General features: G+C 46.1%; 1 protein-coding gene across 6 annotated transcripts in view; it reads right to left on the bottom strand.

Annotated features, from left to right (window-relative positions):
• The window catches only part of PISD (phosphatidylserine decarboxylase), a 28,115-nt gene extending 17,333 nt beyond the window's left edge, over positions 1 to 10,782 (bottom strand). For 2 of the 6 annotated variants that reach the window (XM_081542411.1, XM_081542407.1), the window contains exons 1-3: positions 10,551 to 10,782; positions 3,718 to 3,797; positions 328 to 503 (exon numbers count right to left, since the gene is read on the bottom strand). In XM_081542411.1, coding sequence (XP_081398537.1) covers positions 328 to 503 — 176 coding nt within the window. In that variant the 5' untranslated portion in view covers positions 3,718 to 3,797; positions 10,551 to 10,782. Of the gene's footprint in view, positions 1 to 327; positions 504 to 3,717; positions 3,798 to 10,434 lie in introns of all 6 variants that reach the window. The other 4 variants (XM_081542410.1, XM_081542414.1, XM_081542413.1 and 1 more) reach the window with 3 other exon arrangements.
• Between the last annotated feature and the right edge of the window lie 4,879 nt (positions 10,783 to 15,661).

The raw sequence follows: 15,661 nt of genomic DNA, 5'->3' as shown, positions 1-15,661 counted from the left end.
CTCGTGAGAACGTATCCACATCACCCAAGTCCAACCCCTCCAGCTCGCCCTCAGGCTGAAGAAGCGTGACCGGCCAGGACGCCCGCCCCAGTGGAAGGCATGAGCTCTCAAGATTTCAGGAGGCCTTGGGGAGACCAGGGATGCGTCTGAGGACAGAGGGAAGCCTGACACAACGCCCAACGTTGGACTTCTGCATCGCCCCAAACCCACCGGAGACATGAGCTCCAAGAAACCCGATTCCGCTCTCTCAGACGGCTTAACTTGGGGGCGATTTACAGACAGGAACTGTGCTCCAGGAGAACGCCAGGAGGCTCCCCTGCTTCCTACCTCCCAGTGACCAGCGAGCCTGGGCGGGACATCCAAGCCCAGCTTCTCCAGCTCTCGCTCCCGGTACTTCTCATACTGCCGGTACCCTGCATACCCGCCGCCTGTGGCGACCAGAATGGGCACGGGGCGCAGCAGGGACAAGGTGCGGGCAGGGGCGGTGTGGACTTTCCTGGCATCTGTAACAAAAAACAGGAAAGTGTTGAGCCAGGAGAAGCGACAGGGTTGAGTCATGCAAACACGGCATCAGCAGGAAGGCTGGGACCAGCCCTCAGCAAAGCTGACCAGACCCCGCGAGGCTGGACTCACACATCTTCCCCGTGAAACAACCATGTACCTCGACTGCTGCCACAGCTACAGAGTTTAAGATGAAAACATCAAATGCAAAGAGGTCAAGAAACTATCCTAGGTTGCCCTGCCGGCTACCCACAGGGCCAGGCTCTCTCATCTCGCTTTTATGACTCAGACCCAGTTCTGACTGGACACTAGTATTCCTTCAAAGGCAAAATCTCATAAGCTCTTACAGTTCAACAGTAAAAGACAAACAGCCCAGTTAAAAAACATACTAAGGGCTTCCTTCATGGCTCAGTGGTAAAGAATCTGCTTGCCAATGCAGGAGACACAAGTTCTATCCCTGGTCTAGGGAGCCAGGGAGCAACTAAGCACATCCGTCACAACCACTGAGCCTGTGCTCTAGAGCCTAGGAACCAAAACTGAAGCCTGCCAGCCTACAGCCCACGCTCCACAACAAGAGAAGCCACCGCAGTGAGAAGCCCGTGCACCACCGAGTAGCCCCTGCTCACCACAACCAGAGAGAAGCCCACGCGGCAACAAAGACCCAGCACAGCCAAAAACAAGTAAAACCAAAAAATAAATAAAGACATACTAAGGATATGAATAGATGTTTCTCCAATAGGAATGGCCAGTAAGTACATGTAAAGATGCTCAACATCCATTATGGGTTGAATTATGTCCCCCCAAACCAGGTGGCTACATGGTAAAGAATCCACCTGCCAATGTAGGAGACACAAGAGACTTGAGTTCGATCCCGGGGTGGGGAAGGTCCCCTGAAGAAGGAAGTGGCAACCCACTCCAGTATTCTTGCCTGGAGAATCCCACGGACAGAGGAGCCTCTGGGCTACAGTCCACGGGGTCACAAAGAGTCGGACACGACTGAGCGACTGGGCGCGTACACATACACAAAATTCCTGTGCTGAAGTCCTAACCCCAGCACCTCTGACAGTCACCTTCCTTGGACACAAGGTCTCTACAGAGGGAGTCAAGTTAAAATACGGTCCCCACAGTGGGCTCTGATAATATGACTCGTCTGTTTACAAAAAGAGAAAATCTGGAGACAGGCACGCACACAGGGAGAACGCCACCTGAAGACAAGGGCAGGGAGGTGAAGGCAGCGAGCGGAGGAGACGGTGGCGCCGTGAGAAGAGGAGCGTGGGTTGTTTTGTTTTTCTTTTTCTCTGGCCACGCCGAGAGGTTTGTGGGATTTCGGTTCCCAGACCAGGGACTGAACCTGGGCCCTCAGCAGTGAGAGCTTCAAGTGCGAACCCCCGGACCGCCAGGGAATCCCCTGCTGTTTCTTTTGTTAATGAGCAAGTATGGATGTCATTAATCTCTCCCCTCTTCTGATTATTCCTAAAGAACCCTTATTACTTAACAACTAAATAGTGTACCTCTAACCAGAAAAACTTGTCAGAAAGCAAGAAACTTTTTTTTTTCCTCTTTCTGGATTATCTGGTGAGGAGAGACCTGCTGTACACAACCTCGTGGCACTGAGCCAGCGTCCCAGGCTGGCAGGTCACACCCTCCTCAGTGCTTTGGCTACACTGGTCTTTGCTTCAGTTACAGGACTCTCTCTCTCTTGCCTTCCAAAGGCTTTCCTGACTCCGCTACAGGAAGCAGGAAGCAGAGGGTGCCCTCCACTCCTGACTGCCTCCCTGCTGCGTCTGTCCCTTCATACAAGTACAGGTTTTCTGCAGGTCTGCGACATTCTGACTTCATCTCTGAGGCTCCCCTCCATCCTTCAAGTGAGTCTTACATGTCCCCACACGCAAGTCCTAATTAAGTAACACCCAGATGTGCCCCTATTTAACTACCTTAATAATAAGGCTTTTGTTTTTATTCTCATTAACCATCTCATTTTATTCTCAAGGTATGATTACTGGGCAGTCAAAAACAGCTTTTGGTACAACAGAATAAAAAGACTATCTAGATAATAAAAACAAAACACATTTTTGTACAGATTCAAACAGCTGTTTAAAAGATCCATAAAGCTCATAACCCACTGCTGACGTGGGTGTGGGGAACTGATGTACTCATGAGCCCTTTCTGCTCAGGAGTGTAAACCGGGACAACCCTCTCTGAAGAGCAATTTGGTCTAAATACCAAGTTATAAAATACACAAACCTTTTTAGTCAGCAATTCTAAGTCACCAAATTTATCCTGAGGATGCATAAAGACATGTTACTACGGAACTGTCTGTAATAGAAAAAGACTCAGTTCAGTTCAGTCGCTCAGTCGCGTCCGACTCTTTGCAACGCCATGGACTGCAGCATGCCAGGCCTCCCTGTCCATCACCAACTCCTGGAGCTTACTCAAACTCATGTCCATTGAGTCAGTGATGCCATTCAACCATCTCATCCTCTGTCGTCCCCTTCTCCTCCCGCCTTCAATCTTTCCCAGCATCAGGGTCTTTTCCAGTGAGTCAGCTCTTCACATCAGGTGGCCAAAGTACTGGAATTTCAGCTTCAGCATCAGTCCTTACAATGAATATTCAGGGTTGATTTCCTTTAGGATGGACTGGCTTGATCTCCTTGCAGTCCGAGGGACTCTGAAGAGTCTTTTCCAACACCACAGTTCAAAAGACTAGGAGCAACTTAAATGTCCAACACCAAATGGTACAGTCAAGCGACAGAACACCACGTACGCACCCAGTAAAAATAATCGGATAACAGCAGCTAAAGCTTCAGTGGTACCTATGTGCCAGGTACTCTAAGCACTTCACAGGCACAATTCCACCTGATTCGAACGACAGTGACAGCCCTATGAAATAGGTGCTGCGTTTGTGCAGATTTACTGATGAGCAAACTGAAGCAGAGAGGCCAGCATCATCTCTAATCGCTACTTGTGCTTGCGCTGAGTTGCTCAGTTGTGTCTGACTCTTTGCAACCCCACAGACTATAGCCTGCCAGGCTCCTCTGTCCATGGGATTCTTCAGGCAAGAATACTGGAGTGAGTTGCCATTTCCTTCTCCAGAGGATCTTCCCCACCCAGGGATCTAACTCACATCTCTTGAGCCTCCTGCGTTAGTAGGCAGATTCTTTACCACCGTGTCACCTGGGAAGTCCAATCTTTTCTAAGTAGTAAATTGCTACTTACTTGTGGAAAAGGTTCTGAGAGGCAGCTTCCTCAAGGACTGAAGGAAGTGGCTCAAGGCAACATCTTCACAGTGAGGATGCCTATAATCAAGCAAAAAGGAACCGTTAAACATTTTTTTAATTAAAAAAATTCGAGGATCAACTGCCCAAATTTGAATGCAATCTATAGAGTCAATAATACTATTGCATCCATTTAATCTACCAGTTTTGACCACTGTACAGTACTGTCGTTTTGTAAGAAAATGTCCTTATAGGAAAAGGGCTCAAATATTTAAAGGTAAAGGGGCACCAAGTGTTTCAGCAGAAAATATATACATACACACACTAACAGAGAGAAAAAGGGAGGGAAGGGAGAATGATAAAGCAGATACAGCTGACATATGGGGAATCAGAGTACAGGGTATTTGGAAATTGTCTGTACTATTTTCATAACTTTTCTTAAGTCTAAAACTTTTTCACAAAACTACTCTTTTCTTCAGACCATACTAAGCAGTAAAGCCGCACTTACACAAACAGCATAGGTTTCTTCACCACAGAAGGGCTGTACACAGCCCTGTGGCCTCTAACTCCTGTTAATTAAAGAACCTAATGAAGTGGCTGCAAGTTTAACTTTTCTTCTTTTTGGGCTGTGCCGCAAAGCCTGCAGGACTGAACTTGTGCCCCCAGCAGCGGAAGCACAGAGCCCTAACCATGGGACCACCAAAGAATACCCTGAATTTTTAAACTTTAAATGTTTACTCTGGGGAAAGAATGATGCAAACAAATCAGGTGGAGCTATTCTAACCCACTTTGAGTCTGGAAGGCACAACTTGTTCAGAATTTTAAAATTATTATTTGTGGCTGCTGCTGCTGCTGAGTCGCTTCAGTCGTGTCCGACTCTGTGCGACCCCATAGCCGGCAGCCCACCAGGCTCCTCTGTCCCTGGGATTCTCCAGGCAAGAGTACTGAAGTGGGTTGCCATTTCCTTCTCCAATGCAGGAAAGGGAAAAGTGAAAGTGAAGTCGCTCAGTCGTGTCCGACTCTCAGCGATCCCATGGACTGTAGCCTACGGGGCTTCTCTGTCCATGGGATTTTCCAGGCAAGAGTACCGGAGTGGGGTGCCATTGCCTTCTCCATTATTTGTGGCTACTTTGCCACAAAAGCTACTTTCACAGGGTAAAAGTGTTTTCAAGCATTCTGAGAATAAAAATGACCATTTTCATGGCTTCAAGCTGTAAGGAAATAGTATTTTATTCTTAGTCTCTCTTCATTTCCTGTTTACCCAGGGAAATAGGACACACCTCCAGTGCAGTAAGTGACTGTGCGAGCAAGGAAAGCACTGATGAATTTTTAGTAACCAACTGGCTCTCTCCTTAATCAAAGAGCAAACACCCCACCTTCAATTCAGACAGCACTTCAGTTCCCCCAAATATTGACCTGAAATCTAAAGTAAAGAAACTATGTCCTTGTTAGTAAGGGTTTCTTTTTTTCCCCTTCGGAGCCTTTTATGAAAGAAGTAGAAATTTACTCTATTATAAATGTCTAAACTGCTATTTTTGTGGAAAATAGCATTTACGACTTTCATACAGTAATATTTACATTCATGGATTCTTACTAGTTATGTCTTACATAAATATCCTGTAAACATTATCAGATTTAAACACCCTCATTTACTCCTGTGCAATTTCCTTGACTTAATAACACTCTCGCAGCATGGTGCTAACAGGGTGAATCTGATTCTCCTACAGGCAAGCAAGATCTGTATGTAGAACAAGTCTGGGACCTTGACCATCACCACCCCTCAGAGGCCAGATGGACAGACAGCTACTAACACAAAGGAGGGTGTGTTGCAGTAGGTGAATGTTCTTTCAGAGTGAACAATGCTCATCTCTTAGACTGGATACTCCCACTGCAAAAGCAAGAGCCTAAAACTCTGCTTTCCAAGTGGAATTGGAACAAGAAGTGTAAATTCTGACTGAAGGCTGCATTGTTGTGTGGTGTACACTGCTGCATTATGCATTCCAGAACTGCTGCTGAGCCCCTAACTGAAAGAATGCCTGCAGACTGGGGAATACGGCTTTTTTTTTTGCCCCTGGTGGGGTGGGTGGGTGGGTGGGGGGTTGGTTAGGGGAGGTACAAGTGGGAGATAATGGTTTATCCACTGTAACACAATGCACAGCACCCAGGTAGCTGGCTTACATTCAGATCTTCCCAAGAACAAAGTCAAGGTCTTGCCATCCACTGCTGCAGCCCCAGCTCCTGGAACAAGTGTCTGGCAAATAGCTCGTTGCATCAGCTTGTCTTTCATTTCTGGATCATTCTTATTCTCATATAAATACCATACTTTTCCTGATCTTACAGGAACACTGCCCACCCCTCTGCAGGCTCGCAGAAAGAGCAGTGTTCACTGTCATCACTCCCTCGTCTCCCTGTCTTAATCCCACTCAACCAGGCTTTTGTTCCCACCACATCATCTCCTGTCAAGGTCACCTCTTCCACGCTGCCAACCCCTACTTGCACTTCTTGGACCTCGTTTTATTTGACCTCTTAGCAGCATCTGTCACAGGTGATCCCCTCCTTTTTTTTCCCCTCCAACTGAGGTATAACTGACATGTAACATTATATTAGTTTCAAGTGTAGGATATTATTCCCTATTTGTATATATTGTGGAAGGATCCCCACAATAAATCTAGTTAAACATCCCTCACCATACATATTTGCAAATTTTTCCTGTGATGACAGATACTCTCTTAGAAACTTTCAAATACACAAAACAGTACTAGTAACTATAGTCCCCACACAGTACAGGACATGCCTGGGACTTTCGTGTTTTTTAACTGGGAGTTTGTCTCTTTCAATGTCTTCATTGACACCTTGCCCTTCTTGAAACACATATAGCCTTTGGAACCCTGATTTTCCTCCTGTCAGTCCGGTCTCCCTAACTTCAAACAGCTGCCATGCCCAAGGCTCAGACATCTGCTTTGTCTACGCTGCCGCCCTAGAGATGTTCACCCAGTCTGGTTTTAAACAGCCAGATGCTGAGGACTCCCCTCACTGCTAATACAGAGACCTCCAGAACATATTTCAACCTGGCTACCCAACACCCTCACTTTAATCACCTCAAACTGAGTTTGTCCAAAACAGAATTCCCCACCCTCCCTCACTCCCTTTCAACGGCTCCATCCCCCAGAGCTGTCCATCTGTGCCAGAGAACCAGCCAGACCATTATTAAATCCACTTCCTCTACCCAACAGATGAGATTTCCTACAAGTGAGTTCTAACCACTGCGAGAACCGTTCAGACTTCCCAGGTCCCCTTCCAGCCTGTTAGATGGAGACAAACATGCAGATCTTGGGCAGCCATGTGTTACAGATGGCGAGAGACGGCCCTCAAATCACGCTGCCCTCCCGATTAGAAGCAGCCTGGACTTACATGATAGAGACAAAAACTTTCACTGTGTTAAGTCACTGAGATGCTGGAGTTTACCTGTTACCGTAGCAACACTGCTATAATTAACACCATCCCAGAAAAAAGGCATCACAATTCCCCCAGTGCACAGGTTGAAACCCTAGGACTCCTTTGCCGGTCCTTTCTTTCTCGCTGTCCACATTCAATCCACACTTTTGAAATATACCCTTATCTGCCTACTTCTCTTCTCTGGCCTGAGCCAGTGGATCTGTTGCTGAAGAGCTGCACTAGCCTGTTCTCCCTGCTTGGCCTCCATGTCCCATTTACCACAGAATATTCAGACTGCCCTTTTCAAAACAGACCCTATGTAAGCAGTCCTCTGAACCCCAGACCTCCTGCTACTTCCCCTGTCCTCACGCATCCACCCCCGCCCCTTGCACACCCACGCCTCTGCATGTGCTGTCTGCTCCGCTGGGCACACCCCCCCAGCTGGTTCGGTCCCTCCTCACTCAATTCTCTGCTCAAATGCTTCCTCCTGACCACAAGCCCAAGAGTTCTCTCTCTGGAGTGCTAGCTCCTTAATTAACTTCCTTTATTTTTCTTTGTAACAACTTCTCACTACCTGAAATGAACTGATTTTATATATATTCACTTATTTGTTTCTGTCTGTACTTGTCGACGAATACAGGGGTTTGTCTGTCTTCCCGCAGGACCTCAATCTCAACAGCGAGATTAAGCTTCAGCGAAATGAACGACTAGGTTCAATCACGTGTGCCTTCTGTACGGTACACCCACGTGCACCTCCAGCGAGGAGGCAATTAAAGCCTACAATTAAGCACGCAAGTCTGACTTTGGGGCTCAGATCTCCATCCCGCCACTTGTTAACTAATTCTAAGCCTCAGTTTCCCCACCTCTGAGGACCTACCTCATCAGGAGTAAATGAGACAATCACATTAAACCTTAATCCCAGGCCCTGGCACCTAGCTACATATTACTCTTATCAAAGTTAATGGAAGTGATATTTAGCTAGCACACACTGGGATGGCCACATCAACTGTGACCACTGTTCACCCTAACTAGTCTGTGTCCACACTGTCATAGTTTTAAAATATTTTTATGATTTATTTATTCATTTAGTATTATTTTTGACTGTGCTGGGTCTTTGCTGTTGCGAAGAAGCTTTCGCAAGCTGTGGGGAGTGGGAGCTACTCTCTAGCTGTGGTGCTTGAGCTTCTAATTGCAGTGGCTTCTCTTGTTGCGGAGCACAGGCTCGAAGACTCAGTAGTTTCGGCTCCCCGGGCTCTAGAGCACAAGCTCAACAGTTACGGCACATGAGCTTAATTGCTCCACGGCATGTGGGATCTTCCCAGAACAGGGATCGAACCCGTGTCTCCTGCATTGGCAGGCCGATTCTTTACCACTGAGGCACCAGGGAAGCCCAGTTTTAAAATATTTTTAACATCATCCCTGGTGGTAACACTAACTATAGTCCTTATATCCCTCCTGCTTTTTAGAGCTGTGAAAGGTTCTCCTGAAAATGAACTGGCAGGTTTCTTAAGGCCTTATTCCATGTTCTATCTCGTATTATTTAGTCGTGTTTCCTCTCTCTTCTACTAAACTGTAAAATTCTTTCAACGCAAGGCCTGTATCTTTTCATTCCTCTCTTTTCTTCTGCCCCCCCGATCTCTGATCCCTGGCACTATAGATGACAGTGGCAGGAATGTCATAAATACTCCTGAAGGAAAGTCTTGCACAAGCAACCACCCCCTGGGTACTATGTTCATATATGCTTGAACCAAAGAATCGTCCAGAGCACCCATGAAGAATACAGATGCCAAGGCCCCAACCCACACCTGTTGAGCCTGAATTTGGCAGCACTGTGGGGATATATCTGGGAAGCTCTTTTTCTAATAAACACCCACTCCATTCTTTTATCAAGTTTAGGAAACAGGCCCTAAATTATCACTTATAATTGCTTTTTCTATTCTCTCACCTGTTACATATCACTCAGTTACTGGAAAACTCTGCAATATGAGGCTTTCAAATATATGTCTCACAAACAGACACTGCTTTACTTAAAAATCATGGAAATTTATCTTTTGGGTTTTTTTTTTTTTTGCATCTCAATATAGTTTCCATCTGGATATGTAATAACTTTGAAAACTGAATTACTGTACCCAAATCCTCACCCCTCCTACCCGGTGGACCTAAATCCAGTTGTATCTACCTACACTGGTACTAAAGTTTCGACTTTTTTCCCTTTCCCTTTTTAAATGATAATGGGTGAAGTCATCTTCCTCACCATAGTTAAAAAAAATATATGAGGGTCATTTTTTTAGTCTTTCCAACTTAAGACACATTTTAGATGATTTCACGTCTGACTCCTAAACAGCACACCTGGTAACAAAAAAAACTACAGAGACCCTCTTGTTCAAACCCTAACAGTTATCACCAGACTGTGGAGCCCTCTCCTGAGAAAGTTACACCATTTCTTAGTAGTTAATAATAGGAGAGTGAAGCTTTCCCGGCCAGGGCAATGACATTTTCTGTTCCCTGTCAGCCTAAACCAGTGTCTCTACTTCCCAAAATTACAGCACCAAGCTCTGGTCCACGCTGACAACATGAAGCCAGTCCGAAACACAAAAGTTGTGGGTGTCGCAAATCTTAGCTCTTCGAAATGACACCGAGTGACAGATTCTGAGTCACAGCTACCAAGATTTTAATCCATTTTCCGAGAGTCCAAATGCTCCCATGCTAGTTCTTACATAAGCTATTTCGAATAATGAATGTCCTCACGGTGGGCAGCCTGTCTCCCTGCGTGAGACACAGAGGTACCTGGGAAGGAGTCTCAGCTCTGCGGCTACCTGGCTGGGTGGAACTGAGCAAGTCCCTCCATCAGGCCCTCGCTGCTGCTGCTGCTAAGTCGCTTCAGTCGTGTCCGACTCTGTGCGACCCCACAGACAGCAGCCTATCAGGCTCTGCTGTCCCTGGGATTCTCCAGGCAAGAATACTGGAGTGGGTTGCCATGTCCTTCTCTAGTGCATGAAAGGGAAACAGGCCCTCGACTTCGCCAAAAATAAAGGGCTGGATTTATAACCCCTCTAGCAATCTAAGAGTTGACAGTCACCAGGGTAACCGAGACCCTATTTCCATCATGGCCTATTCTGAGATTACGGACTCCAACCCTCTCACTTCAGAGACCAAGAATCCGCCCAACTCCCATTCCAGTGCTCTTCCCACATCTCGCCGCCCCTCCCAGCAACACGACTCCCTGAGAAAGAAGCGTTCAGCCCTGCCCCGGCTCTAGTGGCGGACACGCAGCCCATTTCACCTGGTTTAGGGGGTGCTTTTGGTTTATATTTTTAGTTTTTGCCCCTTGTGAGGTGGAAAGGGCAAAAAGAGAGGTTTAGGCCAGACTCGGACCGTCCTAGGCGGAGGCAGTCGCACCTGCGCCCGAGCTCGAGGTGAAGGTGAGCGGCTCCGTCTCCACTCGAGCACTCCTCAGGGCGAGCCCGCGACAGAGGAACGCTTCCTCTCTCTAGACCCCGGTTTGGCTCGGGCCGTCCCCCGTCCCGAGGCAGGCTCCCCAGACAGTTGTACCTGCTCCGCCACGCGACCCCGGGCAGCCACCTCAGACATACCGGCCCCACGGACGCCGCCATCTTGTCTCCTCCTTCTCGGCGGGACACGCCCCCCTCCCCTTTTATACGCGAGTCGCACGCATGTGTCGTAACGAGTCTCGAACTCTCGGGGCCAATGAAGAACGCAGAGTGTGTGGGGGCGGGGCTATGTGTCCAAGCTCCTTCCCCAGCCCCTTTAGGCACCTGCTGAGCCGGGTCGCAGAGGTGAGCAAGGTGGCCGCGCCTACTGTGCTAAACCTGGATCTGGGAGCAGGGTTGCCAGGTCTCCCTCCCTCTGACGTGCGTTTCCGCATGTGCCCGGAAAATCTGACTCACCCAAGGTCTGCGAATGGATCAGTTGAGCTAAATCGCTCCTTTTACGGGTGGGGAATCTGAAAGCGTCCACAGCTCAGCTACCGTTGAGTAAGCGCTTCTTAAGTGCCAAGCTCTGTGCTAATGACTTAGCCTGCATGGTGTCTCATTCTTAACCTCCCATAGGTGTACTATCAGGGAGGCCAGAGACCAGAGGGCTTGGATCACCTAGAAATGCAATTAGTCGTCGCACGAGGTAACTAATGTGACAGCGAGTGCTCCTGCAAAGTTTCTTGACCTTCAGGTTTAAGCGAAAATAGACTTAATAGTCTCTGCCTTCGGCAACTAGCTCTGAGAATTATTCTTATTTTAAAGAGAGAGAAATCAGAGCTCAAGAAAGCTAACCATTAGAATGCTAAAGGGCACACTGCTATAAAAGAGAAAAGCTAGAATTTGAACATACATCTCTGGTTCCACAACCCATGAACTAAACATTCTTCCTTTTAATCCCTGTGCCTAGAATCTGGCTGAATATGGATCCCCAAACTGAAGGAATATAGCTCCGCTTTTTCCTCCCTAAGCTGCTAATTGTATTTCTCTTCACCAGGCATTTGACATTTGCCTGGTGCCTGCAATTACTGATATTTCTATATGGTTCAGTTCAGTTCAGTCGCTCAGTTGTGTCCGACTCTTCACAACCCCATGAACCACAGCACGCCAGGCCTCCCTCTCCATCACCAACTCCTGGAGTCCACCCAAACCCATGTCCATCGAGTCGGTGATGCCATCCAACCATCTCATCCTCTGTTGTCCCCTTCTCCTTCTGCCCTCAATCTTTCCCAGCATCAGGGTCTTTTCCAATGAGTCAACTCTTCGCATCAGGTGGTCAAAGTATTGGAGTTTCAGCTTCAACATCAGTCCTTCCAATGAACACCCAGGACTGATCTCCTTTAGGGTGGACTAGTTGGATCTCCTTGCAGTCCAAGGGACTCTCAAGAGTCTTCTCCAACACCACAGTTGAAAAGCATCAATTCTTCGGTGCTCAGCTTTCTCTATAGTCCAACTCTCACATCCATACATGACCACTGGAAAAACCATAGCCTTGACTAGACGGACCTTTGTTGGCAAAGTAATGTCTCTGCTTTTTAAAATGCTATCTAGGTTGGTCATAACTTTCCTTCCAAGGAGTAAGCGTCCTTTAATTTCATGCTGTAGTCACCATCTGCAGTGATTTTGGAGACCAGAAAAATAATGTCAGCCACTGTTTCCCCATCTATTTGCCATGAAGTGATGGGACCGGTTGCCATGATCTTAGTTTTCTGAATGTTGAGCTTTAAGCCAACTTTTTCACTGCCTCTTTCACTTTCATCAAGAGGCTCTTTAGTTCTTCACTTTCTGCCATAAGGGTGGTATCATCTGCATATCTGAGGTTATTGATATTTCTCCCAGCAATCTTGATTCCAGCTTGTGCTTCTTCCAGCCCAGCGTTTCTCATGATGTACTCTGCATAGAAGTTAAATAAGTAGGGTGACAATATACAGCCTTGACGTACTCCTTTTCCTATTTGGAACCAGTCTGTTGTTCCATGTCCAGTTCTAACTGTTGCTTTCTGACCCGCATACAGATTTCTCAAGAGGCAGGTCAGGTGGTCTGGTATTCCTATCTCTTTCAGAATTTTCCACAATTTATTGTGATCCACACAGTCAAAGGCTTTGGCATAGTCAATAAACCAGAAATAGATGTTTTTCTGGAACTCTCTTGCTTTTTCGATGATCCAGTGGATGTTGGCAATTTGATCTCTGGTTCCTCTGCCTTTTCTAAAACCAGCTTGAACATCTGGAAGTTCACGGTTCACGTATTGCTGAAGCCTGGCTTGGAGAATTTTGAGCATTACTTTACTAGCGTGGAAGATGAGTGCAATTGTGCGGTAGTTTGAGCATTCTTTGGCATTGCCTTTCTTTGGGATTGGGATGAAAACGGACCTTTTCCAGTCCCGTGGCCACTGCTGAGATTTCCAAATTTGCTGGCATGTTGAGTGCAGCACTTTCACAGCATCATCTTTCAGGATTTGAAATAGCTCAACCGGAATTCCATCACCCCCACCAGCTTTGTTCATAGTAATGCTTCCTAAGGCCCACTTGACTTCACATTCCAGGATGTCTGGCTCTAGGTGAGTGATCACACCATCGTGATTATCTGGGTCATGAAGATATTTTTTGTATAGTTCTTCGGTGTATTCTTGCCACCTCTTCTTAATATCTTCTGCTTCTGTTAGGTCCCTACCATTTCTGTCCTTTATTGAGCCCATCTTTGCATAAAATGTTCCCTTGATATCTCTAATTTTCTTGAAGAGATCTCTAGTCTTTCCCATTCTATTGTTTTCCTCTATTTCTTTGCATTGATCACTGAGGAAGGCTTTCTTATCTCTCCTTGCTATTCTTTGGAACTCTGCATTCAGATGGGTATATCTTTCCTTTTCTCCTTTGCTTTTTGCTTCCCTTCTTTTCATAGCTATTGTAAGGCCTCCTCAGACAGCCATTTTGCTTTCTATATGGTTAGTTATGCTCAACTAGGACATAACCAGGCCTTACAGGGAGCCTAACAGGCATCGGATTTCCTATTGAAGAGGAGACATTTCCCTCTATGGTGTTCAAAAGTCTGAAGAGGGTGGGGAGTATAGAATGGGTTTTACTATTCACTGTGAGTAGTAACTCAAAACCAGGGTGAAGAAAGAAGTGGGAGATGGAGATTATTTCAAAATGAAGCACATTTGTGGAAATTGAATATTCACATGGTGGCTCAGATGGTAAAGAATCTGCCTGCAGTGCTGGAGACCTGGGTTCAATCCCTGGGTCAGGAAGACCCCCTGGAGAAAGGGAATGGCTACCCACTCCAGTATTCTTGCCTGGAGAATTCCATAGAAAGAGGAGCCTGATGGGCTACAATCCATGGGGTTGCAAAGGGCCAGACACTACTGAGCGACTAACACTTACACCATATACAAAAATTAACTCAGAATGGATCACAGACCTAAAGCTAAGAACTGCAACTGTATAAAACTCTTAAAACAAGGGAAATTTTCATGACATTGAATTCATCAGTGATTTCTTGGATATTACACCAAAAGCATAGGCAACAACAAAATAACATAAGTTGGATTTCATCAAAATTTAAGTTTTGTGCATCAAAGGACACTGTCAATAAATTGAAAAGACAACCCTGAGAATGAGCGAAAATATTTGCAAACAAACATATCTGATAAGGGTATGGTCTCCATAATATATACAGAATTCCTAAAACAACAACAACAAAAAACCCCCAAATAATCCAATTCAAAGATAGGCAAAGGACTGGAACAGACATTTCTCCAATGATAATATACCAAAGGCCAATAAAAGATGCTCAGTATTATTAATCATTAGGGAAATTCACATCACAAGCACAATGAGATATCAACTTCACACCCATTAGAATGGCTATAATCAAAGAGAAAGGAAAATAACAAGTGTTGGCAAAGATTTTGAAAAATCAGAACACTTATGAGTTGCTGGTAACAATGTAAAACGGTACAGCTACTATGTAAAATGATTTGGTGGTTTCTCAAAAAGTTAAACACAGAATTATCATATGATCCAGCACCTGTGTGGGTGCTCACTAACCCTACCAACTATAGCCCACCAGGCTCCTCTGTCCATGGGGTTCTCCAGGCAAGAATACTGGAGTGGGTTGCCATTTCCTCCTCCAGGGGATCTTCCTGACCGAGTTCTTTACCACTAGCGCACCTGGGAACCCCCAATCAAGCACCCGGGTATAACCTAAAAGAATGGAAGCAGGGACTCAGAGATTTGTACACAATGCTCATAGTAACATTATTCACAATAGCCAAAAAGTGGTTCAATAGATGAATAAATAAAAATGTGATATATCTATATAATAGAATATTATTCAGCTATAAAAACATGTATGAAGGGACTTCTCTAGTGGTCCAGTAGTTAAAAATCCACCTTCCAATCCAGGGGTCATGGATTCAATCCCTGGTTGGAGAACAAGGATCCCACATGCTATTGGGCAACTATTAATAAATCCACAGTCTGGGCCCCCCGAACTCCCAAGCCACAACTAGAGAGAGAATCCCGGACACTGCTCGAAAGACCTGCCATGCTGGAAAAAAGATCTGTGAGCAGCAACTAAGACCCAATATAGCCAAATGAGTAAATATTAAAAAAAGAAAATGTATGAAGTACTGATACATGCTACAACAGGAATAAACTTTGAAAACATTATGGTAAGTAAAATTACCCAGCCACAAAAGGACACATATTGTTTAATTCCACTTATATGAACTGCTTGCTGCTGTTGAGTTGCTCAGTTGTGTCCAACTCGTTTGCGACCCCATGGACTGCAGCCCACCAGGCACCTCTATCTGTGGGATGTTCCAGGAAAGAATACTAGAGTGGGTTGCCATTTCTGGAACGGGGGCTTCCAAGGTGGCCCTAGTGGTAAAGAATCCGCCTGCCAATTCAAGAGACCCCAGGTTGATCCCTGGGTTGGGAAGATCCCTGGAAGAGGAAATAGAAACCACTCCAGTATCCTTGCCTGAAAAGTTCCATGGACATAGGAGCCTGG

Source organism: Giraffa tippelskirchi, chromosome 11 (assembly GCF_054371585.1).
Source record: "Giraffa tippelskirchi isolate mGirTip1 chromosome 11, T2T-mGirTip1v1.2.pri, whole genome shotgun sequence".
NCBI lineage: Eukaryota > Metazoa > Chordata > Mammalia > Artiodactyla > Giraffidae > Giraffa > Giraffa tippelskirchi.
This window is presented reverse-complemented; position numbering and strand designations above follow the sequence as displayed.